At 40.4% G+C, this 21,327-nt stretch overlaps 2 protein-coding genes across 2 annotated transcripts; both read right to left on the reverse strand.

The window, feature by feature from the left end:
* Positions 1-12,859: 12,859 nt before the first annotated feature.
* LOC145454640 (high mobility group protein B3-like) lies at positions 12,860-14,997 on the reverse strand. The gene is made up of 4 exons (XM_080332628.1): positions 14,550-14,997; positions 13,711-13,865; positions 13,476-13,650; positions 12,860-13,410 (listed from the first exon to the last, which is right to left on the reverse strand). Exons 2-4 carry the CDS (start codon positions 13,791-13,793, stop codon positions 13,297-13,299), a joined length of 372 nt encoding a protein of 123 aa, XP_080188754.1. The 5' UTR covers positions 13,794-13,865; positions 14,550-14,997; the 3' UTR covers positions 12,860-13,296.
* Positions 14,998-15,318: 321 nt separating this feature from the next.
* On the reverse strand, positions 15,319-17,439 carry LOC145454639 (high mobility group protein B3-like). The gene is made up of 3 exons (XM_080332627.1): positions 16,811-17,439; positions 16,576-16,750; positions 15,319-16,510 (listed from the first exon to the last, which is right to left on the reverse strand). Exons 1-3 carry the CDS (start codon positions 16,930-16,932, stop codon positions 16,397-16,399), a joined length of 411 nt encoding a protein of 136 aa, XP_080188753.1. The 5' UTR covers positions 16,933-17,439; the 3' UTR covers positions 15,319-16,396.
* Between the last annotated feature and the right edge of the window lie 3,888 nt (positions 17,440-21,327).

Raw genomic sequence — 21,327 nt, forward strand, 5'->3', positions numbered from 1 at the left:
ATGGCTATTATTCGTCACAATAATAGCTATGACTGTACGATGTAGAGGAGATGTGGTACCGATGGATCACTGGGACCGAAAATACTTTGAAAATTCTCTATGATAATTCCATGATTACACTCCGTGAACTTGTCTACAATTGCATGCTGGAAAAATCTTTCCTCGCACACAAAAAGAATGGACGTGCGCGCGCTATGGGGTCTCTCACAGATGTTTTTTGTCTTGGTGGGTGTAAACTAAATTTAGATCGACATATACATTTTTCTTTGTAACATTCAACACGAACAAACCAGCAATCATTTTTATTGTGAAGTGTAGAGCTTGTATCAGGCTATCTAATGGCACCTATTATTTTTTCAGTACTTTCCTTGAGTGGAATTTTTTTCGATTTATGTATGAAGTTCGTAGGGTGGGGACCGATGATACGATAGCCAAATCAAGTAAAATAATCAAGCATACTAATCATGAAACAAATGAAACATGCCTACGTACAGAAAATATTTATGTAATAATTGCATATGATGTTTTATCGCTATAACGAGGTATTTGGAAGTCACACTGTCGATTTTTGGGCATTATGTATGTACCCTCAAATTTATAAGTCCGAGCCTAAATCGAAACGTGATTTTATGACAACATTTGAGTTAATATTTATTCTATTGTTCGACGGTTGCGATCAAACATTCTTCTTTGGCTTGCTGCAGCTTAGATTATAATACTGAGCAAGAAAAGTTGTCACATCTGAGTTTTTAGGGTATATGTGTCATAGGTCCCCGGGTCGTGTGCCATTGGACCCACCGGGTGGGGACCGATGACACGTTCGAGCAACAAATTTTGAACATTCATAAATATTTTTTGAAAAGACGGATATTCATGGATATGTGCGCGATAGGTAGAGCTTGTATCAAAGTGCTGAGCCTGCAAGAGATCTGCTGTTTTCGGCTGAACATTTTGGGGCCAGCGATCATTTTCCAATTTTTGATCCATCGGTACCACATCTCCCCTAAGTAATGGGACGGCGGTTTCCCACTGTATTTCCCTGCGCGATAGAGATAATCTTGTTAACTCGCTGCAAAATGCCGCGCACAAAGATGAATTATCCGAAAAACAATAAATTAGATTAGAATTAAAATTAGACCTTAGAAACATTTACCAAATTAGATTGGAATTAGAATTAGCATAGAAACATTAACATAGAAACATTTCACAAATTGGCACTAGATACGAACTATGCATATAGTCGCTGAATTCAACGCACGATCTTCCGACTACGCTCAAAAACATTGCGGAGTCAGAGTGTAATCCCATTCATTCAGAGCAGACATGGGGTGATTACTTCATGAATGTAATCGATTGCGATTACGATTACTTCGGAATCACGCGATTACGATTACGATTACGATTACAGCAAAATCAGGAAGTAGTCGATTACGATTAGGATTACATTGGAAAAGTAATCACGATTACTCACGATTACATTTATTTTGCATCTCAGTAGTTAAATTTACATGGATTGCGCTGAAAATGCCCAATGAGATAACATATTTCTTTAAAACAGATGCGACATTTGCTTGTTACGTCATAATGTACATATTGCCCATTTTATAAAGGACGATTTATCGCACCCAACGATTTGCATTCTTGCCAGGTCCATAACTGCTGCACCCCAAATCCCCCAATAGGGTGGGGAGCGTGCTCGGAGGGGACTCAAAAGTATTTCGTGAAACAACATAAATTATAGAGTATTCTCGACAGATTTCATTAACTTGAAAATTCTCTTTGAGCTTTGCCATTTAAATGTCTCTAGATAGCTTGATTTCGAAATGAAAACGTGTCCCCTCAACACCAAACGTGTCGCCCCGACACACCAAAAGACATATGCAGTTTCGGCCAACATGCGACTCTACGAAGTGTGCTATCAAAGAAAGACGTTGGCCGAAATTTGGGGTATGTGTCCATTGTCAATAGCCGCGCTGGGTGGGCGTGACTAACAGTCCGGTCCTTCCAATCTGAGCCCACGATGCAAATGCCACGCAGGCACCCACAGAGCATTAGACATGACAATTTGTGTGTGCGTCTAACGAAAGTTTTTCTTTTAGTCTGCAAAGTTTGGGGCACTACAATATCTTTTGACTCTATAACAAACCGGAGGTCACGAATTACCAACATGCACTACAGTAATTATTGCAATATACAAGATGTTATAATTATGGATTACGCGCCCCCTGTTCTTCAGGTAGGTCTGGCCATCGGGAGCTGAGATATGATTAATAATGCAATATAATGAAATTAACAATGTTATTGACGAAATTAAATCTTCAAGTTAAAAATTGACTACCCTTTGGGGGCCCAAGACCAACGTTTGGAGTGGAGGACGATTTTGCTGTTTTGATCCTGATTCTAGCTAACATAGTATATAAGCCGATGGCTATGGCGGCAGGCAAGGCGCCGACTTTTATTTTTGCATGGGGTGGCGGCAGGCGCGTAGCCAGGGGATGTCGAAACCCCCTCCTTTTGAAACGCAAAACCCCGTCTTTTTGAAATGACCATTCTGACGCTAATATTCAGTTGCAATTAAACGAGTCGTATTATCAGTGTTACGCAGCCACCAATAAGCGAGATTAGTCTGTGCACGCATATCGTATCGCACAATGTAACTGAGATGAAATGATTGCGAAAGTAGGTCATTGATTGCCGCGCACTCAGCATTCGTCGCTGGACTGAGCACCGAGCAGTAACACTGCGCGACAATTCTGAACACGAAAGACACAAGAATTATGATTACAAACGCGTGCGGCCAATCAGTAATTATCCCTTACCGCCAACACAATGGGTTTTTACTTGGTATTGAGTAGCTCGCATCGCGACAATTGATTGCTGATTAAAACATCGATTTTGATTGCATTGCTGCATTTCCCAATTTACGTTCGCAGAGAATAATTGGATTAATATTATGGGCACTGGAATAAATTCCAACTAGCAGGCACACGCAATAAAACACTGTTCAACTTTGCGCTCCGAGAATATTGATCACAAAAATGGTTCACAAAGTATTTTAAACACGGCTTCCGGCCCTCGCCGATGCAAATAATGCACTTTAATTTGTAGACGGTGAACGTATATTTGGAAGTCAAATCGCGATTGGAGATGGTGTTTCTCAGAGCGCGCGATGAAATCTACGTTTCTAACGATGAGGTCGAATTTGTACATCTAATACGGATCGTCAGTTTGCTGAAATCAGCGTCAGTACGCTGTGCGAAATACATAGTAGCTAGTGATCAATTTTATCGGACTGTACAATCGGCCGGCAAGGTTGCGCTGATAACGAAATTGCAGACATGCCGCCAACCTGCAATAATTACAATTACAGGGTGCGCTAGTCATACCTAAATACCCAGATTCGGCAATGGCAACGAGCACAGTTTGTTCAGACGCTGGCATATGTTTTAATCAAAACGATACAAAAAAGACAAACAATATTACACTCAGAGATTGTCACTGTTGTCACTGTTGTCACTGCAAAAACACTTTCGCCGACGGTAGCAGGCCTGCATTGCGGACGTGCTAAATCAAACTACCGTCGATAGTGCACATGAGATATCGATGACCTATTTCGCATTCAAATGATTCTCGCTAATTTGCAATACGCAGCGTCGATGTTACGAATTAGTGAATTGGCTACAAAAGGACGGGATTTCTAGTTATAAATGAGACACTCCCTGGCTACGCACCTGGGTTGTCAATGTCGACAACGCGCTGGTTAATATCAGCCCGGAGCCTACAGCCTACGTAGGCCCCGATCAGCCAGTAGAATTTGATCGTAAAATGGTACGCTTTAAATTATCCATGTGTTATTGCAGCAAGGGCAATGTGGGCGCATGCCGCGACCTTATCAATAGAAATACACATCCCAAAGGTTTGAAATCCGACCCGCCATAGGATTGCGCTCGATAGAGTCCGTCCAGCAATAAAGTTTATTGTAACATTCAAACTAATCGAATAAATTCAGAATTTTCGCCACCGAAAATCTCGTCTTGCTTCAATATTTGAAAACGTAATTCAACGTCGTGCACTGCACAATACGCAATATTAATAAAAAAAAATCCAACACTGACAAGTGACACCCAGGGAATACGAGTATATAAAGCAGACAATAATTAGTAGCCTACAGATGATAGCAAACGAGAAATCAAGCGTCTAATCAGTAATTCCTCTGCTTGTGTACAGCACGAAGGGGTTCCAAGTCTGATATCGCGACAATTGTTTGCTCATTATAGCGACGTATGAGCTGCATTGTTGACTTTCAATTCGCGGGCATACACAAACAAACTGTCCTATTTCGCGCTCCATGCCTCCAATGCGGAACTCAAGAATTTTTTTGTAAATGAATAGGGCGCAAAAGCAAAACAAATTACGAGAAAGAAAACGTGAATTCGCTCGTCTCGCCGAAAGAGAAGATGGTGTTTCTCCATAATGTTTCTCAGCGCAAGCGTGTCGTAAACGAGGTTGCTTCGATTGTCTGATTACTAGTCACGGATTATTGGGGCGTTTCAAGCACTAGTTCGTGGTCGCCGACGAAGCTGCGTATTCGATTATTCGCGCGCGTATCGGTTAATGGTAAATAATTGGCATTTACGCACTATCACGGACTCGCTAATTGACAGCGCTGGTGATTTGAAATGGCAGACGGACGGCGTTTAATCTTATTGTATGGGGTGGCCGCCACCCCATAAATGTGTCATGGGGTGGCTGCGCCACCCCGCCACCCCGTAACTCGGCGCCTATGGCGGCAGGTCCAAATCTTCAGTAAAGAATTGTGAAATAGTAATTGACGCCCGTTTTGAGTAGAATAATATGAGAATAAGAGAAGATGAAAATAAAATTCTGCCTTCAACTTAATACAGATAATGTAATGCAAGCTGCCATTACGAGAAACGGCAAAAAAACGGCGCGGTTATGATATATATCAGCAGCTGTTGATTTTTAATGTTTCGTTGTGGAAACCGTACTATTTTATTTGACGAGTACAAAATTTCAAACCTATGTCTGGTGTACGTTCGTACCAGCACATAGGCCTACTGCTCGCCAAGCAGCTACGGTCAAATTGTGTTTAACTAAGCATAACCAAACATCAATACAAAAGTTGCTATTTTAAACTAGGCAGAGAGGTGATTAATTATCCTGCAGCGAGGTAGTGGCGTCTGAAATGTATTGATGACCCGATATACTGAACGGTGGGTGTTTTACAATCACACTAATTTACATCGAATATATATTTACTATAAGTGTGGAATGCAGTGTTGGGATGACTCGAGTCACTTTTTCGTATGACTTGACTTGACTCGAGTCACTTTGCTAAAATGACTTGACGTGACTTGACTCGGCGTATCAGAAATGTGGATTGACTCGTGACTCGGAGCAAAATTCACGAGTCAATTTCAAGTCATCAAGTAATCAGTGTCGATGAAAATCAATGTATCTGGCATATGTTCGGATTGTTCGCGCAACGCTGGTGTAACCCGTGAGAGCTACCAATCATTCAATGATCGTGCGTTTTACTGAGCCTCCATTGTTCTCTCACAAATATATTGATCGCAAACGAAGTGATCGAAGCTACAGCCTACGCTGTCGTAAACTATAGTATAGTAATAGGTAATTTAATAGAAAAATGTCTATTTCTGTTCTGCGTTCTTGACCAAACCTCTTGTTTCGTTGAAATTGAATTCGAAATACATAGTCCTCAACCATTGGTGCAGGGTCGTATTTTATCATATCAATTTGCAAAAGTTAATGTATTGCATCTTATCAATCCGTTTCTCTATTTTTGCTTGTAACTATAAACTGAGGCTGTGCAATTACTTACGTAGTTTATTAGTTCTACTTGTATCTGAGCGATACAGCGCCTTACTTGGGTTTATATTTAACTCTATATTCGTTCATCGGTTCAAAATCAATGACCACTCAATCTGTATTTCAGACAGCCAGCAAAATACAATGACGTAATCACGCCTCATACCTCGAAAAGGCACTTTGACTTGAATTGTGACTTGACTCGGGACTTGACTTGACCTGACTCGACTTGACTCGAGTCAAAATGTGCAATGACTCGAAATGACTCGTGACTCGAAGGTAGTGACTTGATCCCAACACTGGTGGAATGTGGATACTTCTTACGCAAAGACGAGAAAAGCCAATAGGCTACTTCTGACGTAATAATGAGTAATGGCATTTGAAAATCAGACGTTTGTGACTCAATAACTGGTATAATATCTCTTGCTTGTTAACGAATGTTCAGTTTATGTCACAGTCGTCGTACAAATAAGAATTAATCGTTCTTTCACAAAGAAATCGATTAAATATGCGAAGTAGTCGATTACGATTACGATTACTTCGGAATTTTTTGGAATGTAATCGATTGCGATTACGATTATTTGAAAATGCTGTAATCGTCGTAATCGATTACGATTACTAATCGCGATTACCCCATGTCTGATTCAGAGTCGGTTGCTTGGACTCGTATGTACATTGTATATAAAGGCTCCACAGTAGACACGCGAATCTGATATTCTCGTAGCGGAGATTTCATTGGTATCGTCGTGAAAACCATTGGCGTTTATGTAGGGATGCTTAGAGGAGCGAATAGATATCTCTTTATTATTATGATTTCGCGAGACCGTAGTTACACAAAAGTAAAATTTTCAATACATATAAATCTGCAGGTAGGACGTGTTTAATTGTATATATGAATTTCAGGATAATCTCTGGAAAATATCATTCCATAAATTCCACCACAAGATGTGGAATGAATATTTCATTGGACTAAGCATCCTTCTGTGTGGAATCTCCATCTATATATGTTATTGTCAATGGAATTACTTCTTTGGTGAACATGAACATATGGGTGGCTGCAGCTGCAAGGTCTCAAGGAATCAAATCCGGAACATGCTCCTAGCAGTTAGCAGCACGCTGATTGCTATTTCGACGGTCGGGGGTATCGTTTTGACAACAAGTCTTAAAAGATTCATCATGATGAACAATTCCTTCATACCATCGTACCGGAAAATATATAATGGTACTATCACCGACTTATCTGGTCTGAGAGCAAATTATACCGAAATAACCGAACCACAGTTTTTACGTCCAGCTGTCTGTATTCTTTCAATTATTTGCTTGAGTGCACTGTTTATCGTATACGTTGTCATTTGGCTGAGGCAAAGAGCTATATACCGAAAATCGAATTTGGTCCATTTATCGAATGCGGTTACGAGATTCATCAGTAAATACTTCCCGGTGTTCATGATAGCAGTCGTGATAACAGCAATAGTTATTCTACTACCAGGTTACCACATGCAGAGCAACAGAAGGATAGTCGCGTTGGTGTTAATGCCGAGTACTTGGTCAATGCAGATCCCACTATTGACTCTATTAATCTACCCTCTAATAAAGGCCACATATTACAATCGCACATCGAAAATCATAACCGATCGCAAATATGTTCGATTGATAAAACGAGTGACTATTCTGACAGCAATGTGCTTGGTATCAGATACCGCTGTTACTATGTTATTTTGGTTTTTTTATAAGCTGGACATTAATTTAAAATTTTTTTGGTTGCATTCAAACATCATTATCAATCTGATTTGCGTCACTTTAATCCAAAACGACTGGAAATTGAGGCTTCTTCCGTGGGTCGGCAAATGTCGCGTTGCTGATCCGGTGATAATGGAAACAATACATGAAGAAAATTTGAATTTTCGATGAACACCGAATCCAACAATACAAGGTCCAGAATTCAGACGTAATTACGATTAAAGCCGGACACAATGATTCGATTACTCGAATCTGAATCTAGTATTAATTCTAGTGATTCGAGTCCAGTAGTGAGACACGTTTTTTCGAGTACCGCAATTATACGCTCCTTGTCACTAAGAGTGAATTTAGTGATGTCATTGTTGTGTCTATTGTGTTGCGGCGCTCCAGTTGTTCGGAACAATACCGAGTTTCAGAGATTGGGGACTACTTCGTGGTAGTTCCACTGCCCTGACCAGATTTTAATTTAATTAGTGCGATTTATTGCAACCGGTTTTATTGAATTTTAGCGCTCTTTTCCCTTTGATTCTCTGCTACCGAATTATTCAGACCTGGGCAAACTGTGGTCCGCGACAAGTTGCTTGGAATTTAGAACATGATGCATACTCCTGAATGTTAAAATTTGGAACTAAAACAACAGACTGTATAAACTGAACCGGTAATATGCTATGAAGCGCGTTTGTTTATGTACCTTGTGTAAGGACTCTACGTAGGCTACAGCTCCTCTTTTTCTGATAACCGTCTGTCTGTCAGCTCTGCTTCGCATCAACTTCGAACATTCAATCTAACTTTGAGATACTTGTTAAAGCCCAGCAGAGTCAAGATTTCTCTCACTAAAAAAGTCTTGGGGATACCAACAAATAAGTTCATTCTACTGTTTGTCTGCACTACGTGGCCTTTTGACAATAATAACCTGACATTTTGGTCATTTTATTTCAAATACATCTTGACGTTTTAATAGAAAGAGGTATCTCGGGGTTGGTGTGATTATTGATCAGCAAAAAATTTAAAACGGGTTCATTCCTACCATTTTGTAATGACACTGCATAAATATTTTTTCTAAATTAACCCTCACTTTCTCATCACTTCAAAACATCCAGTTAGCCGGTTGTCTTAACAAAGTCCTTTATCACTTCCAATCTGAAAATATAAAACCTGATACACCGCGGAAAATAGCTCAACTTTCGGCTCGGCCCCCAACGTATTTGTTGCTTTTCAATTATCCCGCAGGGAAAAATAATTGCACACCCCTGGATTAATCGGCCTGACTTTACTGATGATCAGTAAATAATACAGTGTAGCAGTGTTCCATTTTCACAAGACTGAACTTATATTATAATCACGGATTCGTCAGTAGCATTCTGGGAAACTGAAAGGTGCTAACGTTTGTATAGTCGCGGCACTCCATTTCCTTTTTTGTTTTAATCGACTACGTTTCATGTCTTTCCTAACCTTAGCGTGTTATCAACTGCTGTAACATTAAATACCAATTTTTATTACTATTTTATCTAAATGACTTTCTGCAAGTATCACACCAGCATATTTCATGCTTTGATTAATTTCTCGTTTCATTTCCACGAAATTGTTCAAGAAAAACTTGCTTAGGGAATCGATTGTGTACAACCAGGTAGTAGGAACCGAGGCGTAGGAGGTATATTGGTATGGATAATGTAGAAGGACGGTTCCATTGCTCAATTCCTTCTCTTCATGTAGTAATGTGTCAGGTTTTGTATTACTCTTGTCGAAGCGATCCTACTTGAATAATCCCAAAATGTTATCTATTCAGTTCTTTCCAGTGTATATATAAGACAGCTGAGTGTCCATGTACAACAGGGGTTGGCAAACTTTTTTACTCGCTGGCCGCATTCAACATCGTAATACATGGGCCGCAATATGTAAAATTGGGATTGTAAACCAAAAACTCAATATTGATATTTGATTACATGGTGAGGATATGGAAATAATATGTATGCTCATTTAAAACAAGCCAACCATTGATTTGATGATATTGTACACGCGTCAGAAACATTGGCAAGATTTCACAAGCTGATCATTTGGTCAACCTCAACAACCAATTTTCACAGCTAGAATGGAAAGTCGGTTGTCCCAATTCTTAGAACAGGATAGAGATTTGAATATGTGAGCAGTGATCTGTTTATAGAATTGCTGATTCTACTTCTGGTTCAGCTCCAGGATACACAATGCTGACAGCGTCATAACCATGTTAGCTTCAAATACGCTCCATCTAAAATGTATAGATTTTATAAATATAATTACTTCCCATATAGTGAACGAAACTATACCTAACAAGCGTGCGAATCGTTTTTTCCAAGCACAGGACTAAAAGTAATAAACTTTTTGAAGTGACCAATGCAAAATTATACACTCGTGATCCGAAAGCCATTCCCGTTTTCACTTTCTGCGATGTTTAGCAGTTGAAACCATGAGGTCGAGCTAAGGTACCAGCAATGAAATACAAATGTACATAACAATATAACATATAATTATAGTGGTGAAATATATTTCGAAAACGTTTAATCGAGTCCTTGCAATAATTAGATTTTTAGTAGGCCTACACATTTCATCAATATTTTCAATACGGTTCTTGAGTCTTTCGCGGCCGCACAAAACGTTGTTGCGAGCCGCCTGCGGCCCCAGGGACGTAGTGTGCCCACCCCTGACGTACAATTGAGCATACTGCGAACATATCAACTGCTCGTTTCTTGCACGTGGCAGTCCGTAATATGTACAAATCTACTTCCAACAGTAAAATGATTTGTGACTCGCACTAGTTCCTTGGCGGAGTTTGGAGTGACGGCAAGAACAAAAATTTGTACATATAGCGACTGACCTCGCGATCTTTACACTTTTTAATTTTATAGCAGGGGTTCTTAAAGCAGGGGTTTTCAAAGTAGGCTATGGGTCACGAAGGGAATAATTTTGGGTCGTGACTCCCCTAGAGCAGGGGTGGACAAACTTTTGAGCTCGCGGGCCGCATTCAACATCTTAATCCATTCATTGGCCGCACCATATAAAATTGGGATGATAAACCAAAATGCAATATTGGTATTTGATTATATAGTGAGGATATGGAGATAATGTATATGTTTATTTAAAAAAACGAACATTGCTTTGATGATATCGTACACGTGTCAGAAACAGTGGCGAGATTTGATAGGTTGCTGGTCGAACTTAATAACCAATTTGTCAAAACTGTAAAGATGAAAGTCGGTTGTCCCGATTCTTAGAACAGGATTGAAATTTAAATATGTGAGCAGCGATCGGTTTATAGATTTACTAATTTCACTTTTGGTTCAGTTCCAGGACACACAATGCTGACAGCATCATAACCATGTTAGCTTCAAACACGCTTCCACTATGTGTAGGCCTAGATAAAATATGAATAGCGAGTACCCTAATTCTACGCATACAGAGAACGAATCTACCTAAGACACTCGCGAATTGTTTTTTATAAGAACATCACCTAAATAGTTAAAACTGGAGTGGTCAATCTGAAATCACACTCGCGATCCGAATTATGTCAATCTCGTTTACGATTTCTGTGATGTTTAGCAGCTGAAACCTTTCAAACCGCGTGAGCCTTGAGCGGCTATCGCGCCAGAAATCAAACATAAAAATATTATAGGAAGTGGCCTATTACCTTAGAACAGTGGTTCCCAACAGTGGTTACAAACCTGACTTTTTAAGACACTCCCCCTCCCATTATGATGGTTAAAGATTTCGCGCCCCCTTCATCCTCATATCACAAAACGCAACCGGAATGCTAGAAAACCTAACGTATAGTTTGATGGCATGGAAGGTTACGACTGTGGATGAGAGAAATTCAGCCTAAATACAGAGCAATAATTTTGAATTAGATGTACATCGCGCGGAGCGCGAGAACAGTTTTCAGTTGAGCTCAGCTTCGCGCCCCCTTCAGACGCTTTCACGCCCCAAGGGGCCGTGCCCCCAGTCTGAGAACCACTGCCTTAGAATTATCATGGTTAAATATACTAAAAAAAAGTATCTAGTTTTATCAATATTTTTAATTAGTATATTTTAGACTCTCGCGGGCCGCACATAACGGTGTTGCGGGCCGTAGTTTGCCCACCCCTGCACTAGAGCGAGCTGTTAAAAAATGAAGGTAGTATTTGTTGGATTTCTTGCAAGGAAATATTTTTTCGCACTTCCCGAGAATTCGTGTGTACGGCCAATAAGAGAGACACGTAGAAAAGTCGTTCCTGCAATGTGGCTTGATTTGGGAAAATATGCCGACCTGTATAGCCTATTACAAAAATTGTTCTGAATTCATGATTTCATTTATCCGACATTGGTTTCTCTGGAGAACACCGTCGGGGACCGTTGGAATGCTTAGTGAAGAGGTGTGCAACGAGCTGGGAGAAATATGATACACATGTATTCCGTGGCGAGCCCCCACAATGCTGGCATGGAGTTTTAGCTATTATACGGATGGGAAAAGTGCGGTGGTAACAAGATCTAGGGTTGGTCAAAATCATGGACATTTATATGTCCGGTCATAGAAATGGTCGGCACCGGCACAGTTCCATCTTTGTGTGTGTGAGTAAACTGTAGTGCAAATGCGACCCAAAGAGGAAATTAATTTACCTCAATTTGTAATGGCATGCGAAAGAAATGTTTCATAGAGCTGTGTCGCGTACAATACAACTGCCCTGAGCGTTCGCTACTTCAGAAATGCCCGTAAACATAGGATACTAATATTGAAAATCCATTCTTTTCGATGTGCGAGGCTTGGGTCGCAAGATGCCACCAGACTGATATTTGGGTTTAAGAAAAGTTTAAGAAACATTGAACGGTGGTCATCTCTTTCATAAATCACCATGCCGGCATACTTAGGCGACGTTATCTCAGAGCATAAATAAGGCTTGTAAGTAAACGCAGTGATTGGAATAGTGCATAGCCTACGACTTTAATCCACGCATTGCGTTTATCAGTAAGTTTCATGTTCTAAATCGCAAGCAAATTTTGGCCGGCTGGTAATATGTTGTAATGAGACAGGTTTCCATCACATATCTGTGACATGGGCTAACTTCGAAGATATCATATATTTGTGTTATAAGTGGTCGTTTAGCGGTAGCCATGTAGTATTTTAGCCTAAATACATATTGCAACTACCAATAGCATGATATCCCTTCGACAAATGAAAAGCATTTGCTTGAGCACTCGACAACATCGTAATTCCAATTGAAGTAGTTTTGAAATGTCTCTCAAACTGAAATTGCTACTTCAATGACATTGCAGGAGAAATGTACGACTTTTACTTGAGTAGCATCGCTTACTATTACACCAGATCGGATGTATTATAGACTGAAAAACATCGAGCACACTAGCACTGAAATCAATGTAATAATTACGGACATTAATTCCAAAAATAAAAGGTATGTTGCCGATGGCGGATAACATGATTAAACGAGATGCCTATCGACTCTACAAGAAATAATTTCCTGGCCCAATAAATCACGTCTCGCACTATAACAATAAAATCACATGGATGTTAATATACATAATGGCGAGCTAGTCGTGTCTGCATAAGTTCGTAGGAATTCCTACCACCGCAACGACCATTACTAGCACTCCACAAAAGTCATAACCGAGATCAAGGGGGACACCTCAGTCTGCTCCCAAAAGTAGTGGCTTCATGTCTAACGCAGTACATTATCGTTTTTCTCAGTCACTGTCTCCATCGCTGCTGTCACTGCCCGAAGAGGATGACGGTTCTTTACGCGGCTTCTTGGCACCACTCAGCTTCCGCTGCTGTTCATCTTTGTTCACATCGACTAGCTAAAATGAAAAAAAGGATGTTATTCCTCTCAAATTCATAGTATATCTACAAAATCGATGCTCACCGCTGTGTACTTTTCCTCGGCAGATTTAGCAAGAACATCGTACTTGACCTTTTCGTCAGGAGGACATTCCGACCACATTCTAGCCAGTGTGTTAGCGATATCGCCAGCCGCGAATACGGGATTTGGTTTCATTACCTCACCTCTGCGGCAACCGCAGAATAAGAAGAATGCTGACCTGTACGACGTAGAAAATATTGACATTAATATAGATAGTACAGTAGACTGTAGTACTCACGGTGGCCGTATTGGGTCATCGCGCCCCTTTCTTTTCACTGCTCGTTTTCCTCCATCGCCCGCCATGGGCACGTAGGTTGCCATTTCGTTGTCATGTCTCAACTTATCTCAGTCGGCCCTCATGTGGAATATTTTCTTCTCTCTGTCTGTCATTTCCTAAAGGCGGAATACATTAGCGCAGTGGTTCTCGACTTTCTGTCGATGACTTTCCTTGAATGTAGAAATTGGGTTGACTTATTTTTTCAAATCGAATTCTGAGGCTGCATTTCTTGAAATACGCGGCCGTGTCTAAAAAAGTCAGCCCCGTCGATTTGATATGAACCAGTGCCGAATATACATTTCCACAATGGTGGTGGCGAATGTATTAATAACTCGTAACGCTTCCGACGACACCTTAAATTTGGGTGTGATCGCAATCGCAACATATATGGTATCACTGAAACGTCCAACCTAGTTATTTCCATCTAGCAGCTCATCTTGGAAGTTATTCTGGAATAGCAGTTATGCATATCAAAGGAAAAAATGGATTTCTGTAGACAACTTTTTCCAAAACTCCAACAAAACATCTCTTTAACGTCAATATGTTTTTACGAGTTGGCTATTGGCAATTTGGCGATTGAGTTTGGTGAGATATAATATTTCATCTCAGACGGCCATTCTGTTTAGGCGAGTCCTTAGCAGTTATAAAGCGAAAGTGCTTCGTAATTTCTCTTTAAAACAAAATACAAAATAGGTTATCAGCCATTTTGGAAATTTGGAAGCTTCGTAGACCCCTGAAAATGCTTTGCGGAACGCCGGTTTAGAATCACCGCATTTGAGACACGCATATGAATATCTTACTTCCCATCTATTCTCCGCGGCTTTTTGGAAGTTGTAGTCCGAAACTTCCTGCATCGGGTACACCTTTTCGAACTCGGAGAAGCAAGTTTGAAGGAAATAGTCCCAGGCTGTCATATTTGCTCGAGGCTTGTCCCGATCTTTTTCAACGTTCATGTTTTATAGGCAGTGATGTTATATTAGGACTATGTTAGTGGTTATCAACCTTTTGGACCGCGCGGCACCCTCTGAAGGAAACAATAACACTCTATATGACCGGGGTTAGTGTTGAGTTATCGTTTGTAGTATTTATGGTGTTTGTCGACTTCAACGGTCATTTACAACATGTCGAGATTCCTAATTTTATTCCGTAGCTGCCGAACTGTAGCACGGCCCACTTCCAGGCTATTTTGAGACATTGCTCACGCGTTGTTTATTTTTGCGATTGGCCACTGTTAGCGATTGGCCACTGACAATTCGTCAAGCTTGTAAGTACGCCGCTTCGCTCAAGCTTTCGCAATTTGTCAAAAGATAGCTAGCTTTTCTATGGTGACCTACTTGCTGAAATCAGCGCGCCGCAATAGTATCGCTACATCATGGCCTCCCAACACGCTGCCTGCGAGGTAATATTTTTGCGGCAACCGATCTGGTCTCAGATTTCGGAATAACGCCAAGTAAAGCATTTTGAGGAGCTGAAATTTATGTCAGTTTCAAAATATTGTTGTTGTTGTTGTTCAACATAGCTATTATCTCGTGTTCAACATCACTATTCCTCACGAGCTGCGATAGCAACAGCATTCCATCGAGGGAGAATCATGTGATATGAATGGGCTAATTGCCTTGACTTGCAATAGCGCAGACACTGCCAAAACCAAGACGCTTAGAAAATGATATATGGCTTCAACACACGTAACTTTTACGACGAGATATTGTTACAGCTAGTACTGTATCTTGCTGTCCCTAATATCGATTTATTCGTCGCTGAAAAGCGTTAAGAGGTATCGTGCGCAGCTCGGTAGTTCAAAAGCACAAATTGTACTGACATAGTTTTGAAAACGTGATTGGTAAGCCTTGTGGCGTGTTTATCTCGATATTGCGTTCTTGCGGCCTCTTCTTGCGTTCTTCCGATTTGACTTAGCGACCCATGCGCTAGGCCTATATCCTACAATACAATGGTTGCCACCTGTTGGAGAGCCTGTGCGAAACATCTTTTTGGCGACGAACTCAACTGCTGTCCTGTGTACACTTCAACTCTCCTATACCTTTTCTCCGATATATTGCGGACATGGGATTTGGCACTGCGCGCCTCCTGTATTTATCTTCCAAAGAGGATTGTAATAAGCGAGTTCGGAGTCAATTATTATTATTACAACAACGAGCAAGATTTCTTTATTCGAACAGCGTCACTGTCTGTTCCGAAAGCGCTACGATCGGACTATTGCTTTCTCTCTAGATTAGGGTTGCCATACGTCCGGAATTTCCTGGACATGTCCGGAATTTCACTGTTCAAAGCAGCGTCCGGTAGGAATTTCTAAAATAAGCCAAATGTCCGGAACTTTGACGTAGCCACATAATTTTTTCGTAAATCAATATTAAAACATTATTTTGGAGAATATTTATGCTGATGCATAACATTTTTTTTCGCGCTGGCGCAATATGGGGACTACCATCCTCGCCAAAACTGCAATAAAATATAAATAAAAACAACCTTCGTTTACTGGAATCTCAATTATACGAGAACTGTATATTCCTAGATATCGTTCAGGCCGTTTAAATTCTTTATTCAAAGATAGTGGTTCCAAACGTGGGGGCCGTCAGTCTGCTCCCAAAAGTAGTGGCTTCATGTCTAACGCAGTACATTATCGTTTTTCTCAGTCACTGTCTCCATCGCTGCTGTCACTGCCCGAAGAGGAGGACGGTTCTTTACGCGGCTTCTTGGCACCACTCAGTTTCCGCTGCTGTTCATCTTTGTTCACATCGACTAGCTAAAATAAAAAAAAGGATGTTATTCCTCTCAAATTCATAGTATATCTACAGAATCGATGCTCACCGCTGTGTACTTTTCCTCGGCAGATTTAGCAAGAACATCGTACTTGACCTTTTCGTCAGGAGGACATTCCGACCACATTCTAGCCAGTGTGTTAGCGATATCGCCAGCCGCGAATACGGGATTTGGTTTCATTACCTCACCTCTGCGGCAACCGCAGAATAAGAAGAATGCTGACCTGTACGACGTAGAAAATATTGACATTAATATAGGTAGTACAGTAGACTGTAGTACTCACGGTGGCCGTATTGGGTCATCGCGCCCCTTTCTTTTCACTGCTCGTTTTCCTCCATCGCCCGCCATGGGCACGTAGGTTGCCATTTCGTTGTCATGTCTCAACTTATCTCTGTCGGCCCTCATGTGGAATATTTTCTTCTCTCTGTCTGCATTTCCTAAAGGCGGAATACATTAGCGCAGTGGTTCTGGACTTTCTGTCGATGACTTTCCTTGAATGTAGAAATTGGGTTGACTTATTTTTTCAAATCGAATTCTGAGGCTGCATTTCTTGAAATACGCGGCCGTGTCTAAAAAAGTCAGCCCCGTCGATTTGATATGAACCAGTGCCGAATATACATATCGTTCAGGCCGTTTAAATTCTTTATTCAAAGATAGTGGTTCCAAACGTGGGGGCCGTTTGCCTTTATTCTGGGGTTCGCCAACATGTTGAACGTAATCAGCTTCCAAAATAGCCCGCGAGTAAGTCTGGGCAAAGGTGCTGACTTCTTTTAGTAATCAGCTCGTCAAATTTTGATCTGGGTCACAGAACATTTTTAAATTGGAGATGGAGTCGCGAGTATTTAGTATGATCGGTCGTGGTGTGCCATGGTGACTCGCCTTTTCAGACCCCCCTCCCTCGGCGGTGATTCGCCTGGAAACTCGTGGTGGTGACTCACCTCAGACATAGCGATCACCCGCGATTTTCTGTTACGTACATACCGATCGTTCACAATGTAATATTTTGGTAATCAGTGTGTCACAGAACTGGATTTCGCCGGTAAGATTTAATAAGTAACGAATAACCGAACCGTCGCAGATGGTGATTCGAATACCGACAAATTCTCACTTAATCCTGATCCAACCCTAATCCTTTGCGAAGTTGGCGCTTATTCAAAAAGGTGTGAAATAATTGTAAAACCCTACGTCGCTGACAGGATAATGCATCGGACATAGCGATCCAGTTATAGCACGATGTCGGAATCCATTCGCGAGATGTTCTATAGGTAAATTGAGGTAATCCGAAACAAAATATTTTGACTTGGCGTAGTGTGAATTGAAATAGGATTGACAAACATGACTGCCATCTTTCCAAGTATCATTAAGAGATTATACGCATATTGATTCGAAACAAGTAATGAAACCTTACAACTCTATTCACGACTGAGTTTTCCGTTTGTCAAAAAGATTTTCAGTAAATAATTTCACTATGCTATCGCGATATTTTAATGTGTTACTACTTACAATCAAGTCAATCAATGACATAGCACCTGTTGTAAATATTTCTTACTTGACAACCACTTGTGCATACCGCGATCGAGTTGCGACGCGATGAGTTAAATCGGAATATCTCAATCTATTTGTCGAAACCTTGAACAAGCTATCTGGTTATTTTTTGTTGCAATTGTTTAACGGAAATAGTATTACGCCTCGACATCTTACCATCTTACCATACTCCAAAGAGTCTACAAGGAAAAACCTTGTCAAGTAAATCCGTTTGTAACTCACCCAATCAACTCAAACAGTATCAGTATGAAAAACAGCCAAGCATACACGAGTCCATACATTCACTAAAACCTAAAATCCATATGAAGTTCGGTTGTATTCATATCCCTACGACGCGTCTTGTTTTTTTTTCAACTTTAAAAGTCGTTACTATTATGCAAGATAAAGGGATTACTACGCGGTATATTCTGCAAGACAAAGTAATTATTACTCGATATATTTTGTAAGACAAAAGTAATTACTCTTCGGTACAGGCGACTTGAGATTAACATAATATGTTTGAGTATACGAGGTTTAAAAGTCTGACCAAAGTAGTTGAGAATTCATTTCATACAATCGACCGCTGGTGCTATATTGAAAGTAATCATACTGTAAACAAAAGGATTGACACATTGATTTGACATATGAGATTTTGTGATAATTGATCATGACTTGATTACTAAATTATTCGCGTTAATCAGGTTCGGTGTTGTGGTAAAGGTTATTGACAGCAACAAACTTTTCAGTACCAATGTTATTTACATATTGAGTTGTAAAACTATGCGTGTCTGAAATGTTTTTGATTGGAAAATTATTCCACCTTGGTACAAATCACTCTGCGTATCGCGGTTATCAGAAAATACTTTACAAATGTAATTGTTTCCAGTAACCAAGACTAAAGATGAAGTACAACAACATCGGTATTATTACATTCAACAACCAGTACCATTATTAAAATCTATCGTTGCGATAACCCGGGCTAAAGATGTAACAATTGCATCATTCATACATTGAACACCCCACACAAATTGCTTTACTCTCGCGATTCGTAACGGGTAATTGAAACGACTACGTGTAGAGTCAGTATATCACAATATCGTTACTATTTAATCCAGCAATTGATACGATTTATTGTCGGAATTTGCGACAGGGAATTGAAACGTACATACCTTACATAGTGTGAAAATATCACTTTGGGTATCGAGTACCGGTCGAAGCGGGCGATCAATACTAAATCATTTCAGTAACTATCCATTGTACGTGCTAAATGTAAAATATCGCGAGGTTACACTCTAAGACTTTGATCATTACAAAAGTAAATTGGGATATGTTTGCTAGACGCATCCAATTCAACTAGAAATGTATAGTACAGAAAGCTCGTAATATCAAGGAAGTACTTGCTACACTGTAATTCACTAAACGTGTTTTGTATTGTTGTTCATTTGTAGTATTGACTAAATTGTTTTTGAACCCTCAAATAATAATTCCCGACATGAAACCAAGCCGCTGAAAGTCGTTACCATCACAAAGAAACAATTTGCACGACGTTTGCCAAATGTGTCCTATAGTTAGGTGTACTAGAATTATTTGTGTAACACATATACACCGACAAAGAAATCAGAAATTTTTTCGTTGTCATTCGCTAAAGTAAATGCCATCACAATACTCTGTCACAAAAAGACGTTACTTGTATGTGATGGAATTCCTAGCAACTCACTAAACCGAACCCCAAAGAAATTTTACTCACTCGACGGATATGAAACAGCGTCGCCTAATCCGTCTATATCAGTGATTCCCAAGTGCGGCCCCGGGAGCCGCATGCGGCCCTCAGCTAGCCTTCTTGCGGCCCCCAAAATGTTTCAAGAAATCGATTTATGACAATAAAATAAAATTTATATTTATAAAATAATCTTGCTTGGCTTGGCCTCTGTGGTTTTTAATAATAAAATTGCAGGAAAGCTGTGAGTATATACTGGTAACGTTACGTCACTGCTGTTTCAATGCAATGTGTCCTAACTCTCCAGTTGAACGAGCAGTAGCTATAGAAATAAATAAGGTATTGATAACTTTCAAAACCGAAGGAAAATCCTGAAAAATGGTAAATTTTTCCCACTTTGTGGTCGCTTGACTAAAAAAGAAAAAGAGGCTCAACTGCCAGAAAATGCGGTTTTTCTTTCACATTAACAGGTGGTTGACTGAGAAAAAGGTCAACTTTCCGGTCCATCTTCCGAAATAGCCGCCGTAGCGTTCCTACAGTGCTAACTTAATGTATATCAGTCGAATTCGGCCCTATATGTAACCAAAATCCTCAAAAAAGAAGACTAAATCTAAAAAAGAAGGCATTTGGGCGTCCTCCGAGGACACTTGTTAAAAAAAAATTAAAAAAGGACAAATAATCTTAAAAGAGGACGTATGGTAACCCTATGACAACTAGATGTGCAACACTTCACTCATGGTTGAATACGCCGAGATGCATACTGCTTAGCCGGCTAAAAGCAGCATAATTGGTAGTCCTATAGTCAGGGTCGTAACTGCTGCCCACCAAATTCCCCAATTGAGGGGGGCCGAGCTCGAAAGGGGCCCAAAATTATTTCGTGAATTAGCATAAATTACAGAATATAGTAGGTTTGGGTAATTCTACATTTTTTGATATAGCAGGCAAGAGGTCATAATAACATCGTGTAAAGAAGTCATACCCAGGGGTCCGCCAGCCCGAATATGTTTAATTTTACGGGGTCTGCAGTCTCACTCAGCTCTACCGGTAAATCTGATTACGTGGGCAGAGAGGAAAACCATGCAATTCCCGATCTTATTCGTCGATTTTATAATGAATTATCGAAATATTCGTGCGTCGCGCTGTCTCACTAAAAAGTACAACTTTACTTTCGTGGCAAAAGCGAACAACGTGGGAGCCCGGGGTCCTGACGAAGTGCTGTTACGCTCCTGCCAAAGGGTATACCCCCGGAGATGTTTAATTACTATTGAGGGGGCCTATACTTTTTCAAACACACCTCACTCAGCTCTACCGGTAAATCAGATTACGTGAACAGAGACAGGATGAAAATTGATAGCAATACATGCAATTCCCGATCATATTGACTGATTCAGTCATGAAACTAAATAAACTTCTCGCGCGTTTAGGCGAGAAAAGCTGATTCACTCAACGGACACCCAATGCAGCAGATAAGTAGCGGTAAACAGTGTACAGTTTTGCAACTCGCCAGGGCAATAAAACTACTCCGAAATATCCACGATGACTGTTTGGGTCCGTTTCAT

The sequence above is a fragment of the Botryllus schlosseri genome, chromosome 13 (genome assembly GCF_051294905.1).
Source record: "Botryllus schlosseri isolate E-star chromosome 13, Bs_hap1, whole genome shotgun sequence".
Classification (NCBI taxonomy): domain Eukaryota; kingdom Metazoa; phylum Chordata; class Ascidiacea; order Stolidobranchia; family Styelidae; genus Botryllus; species Botryllus schlosseri.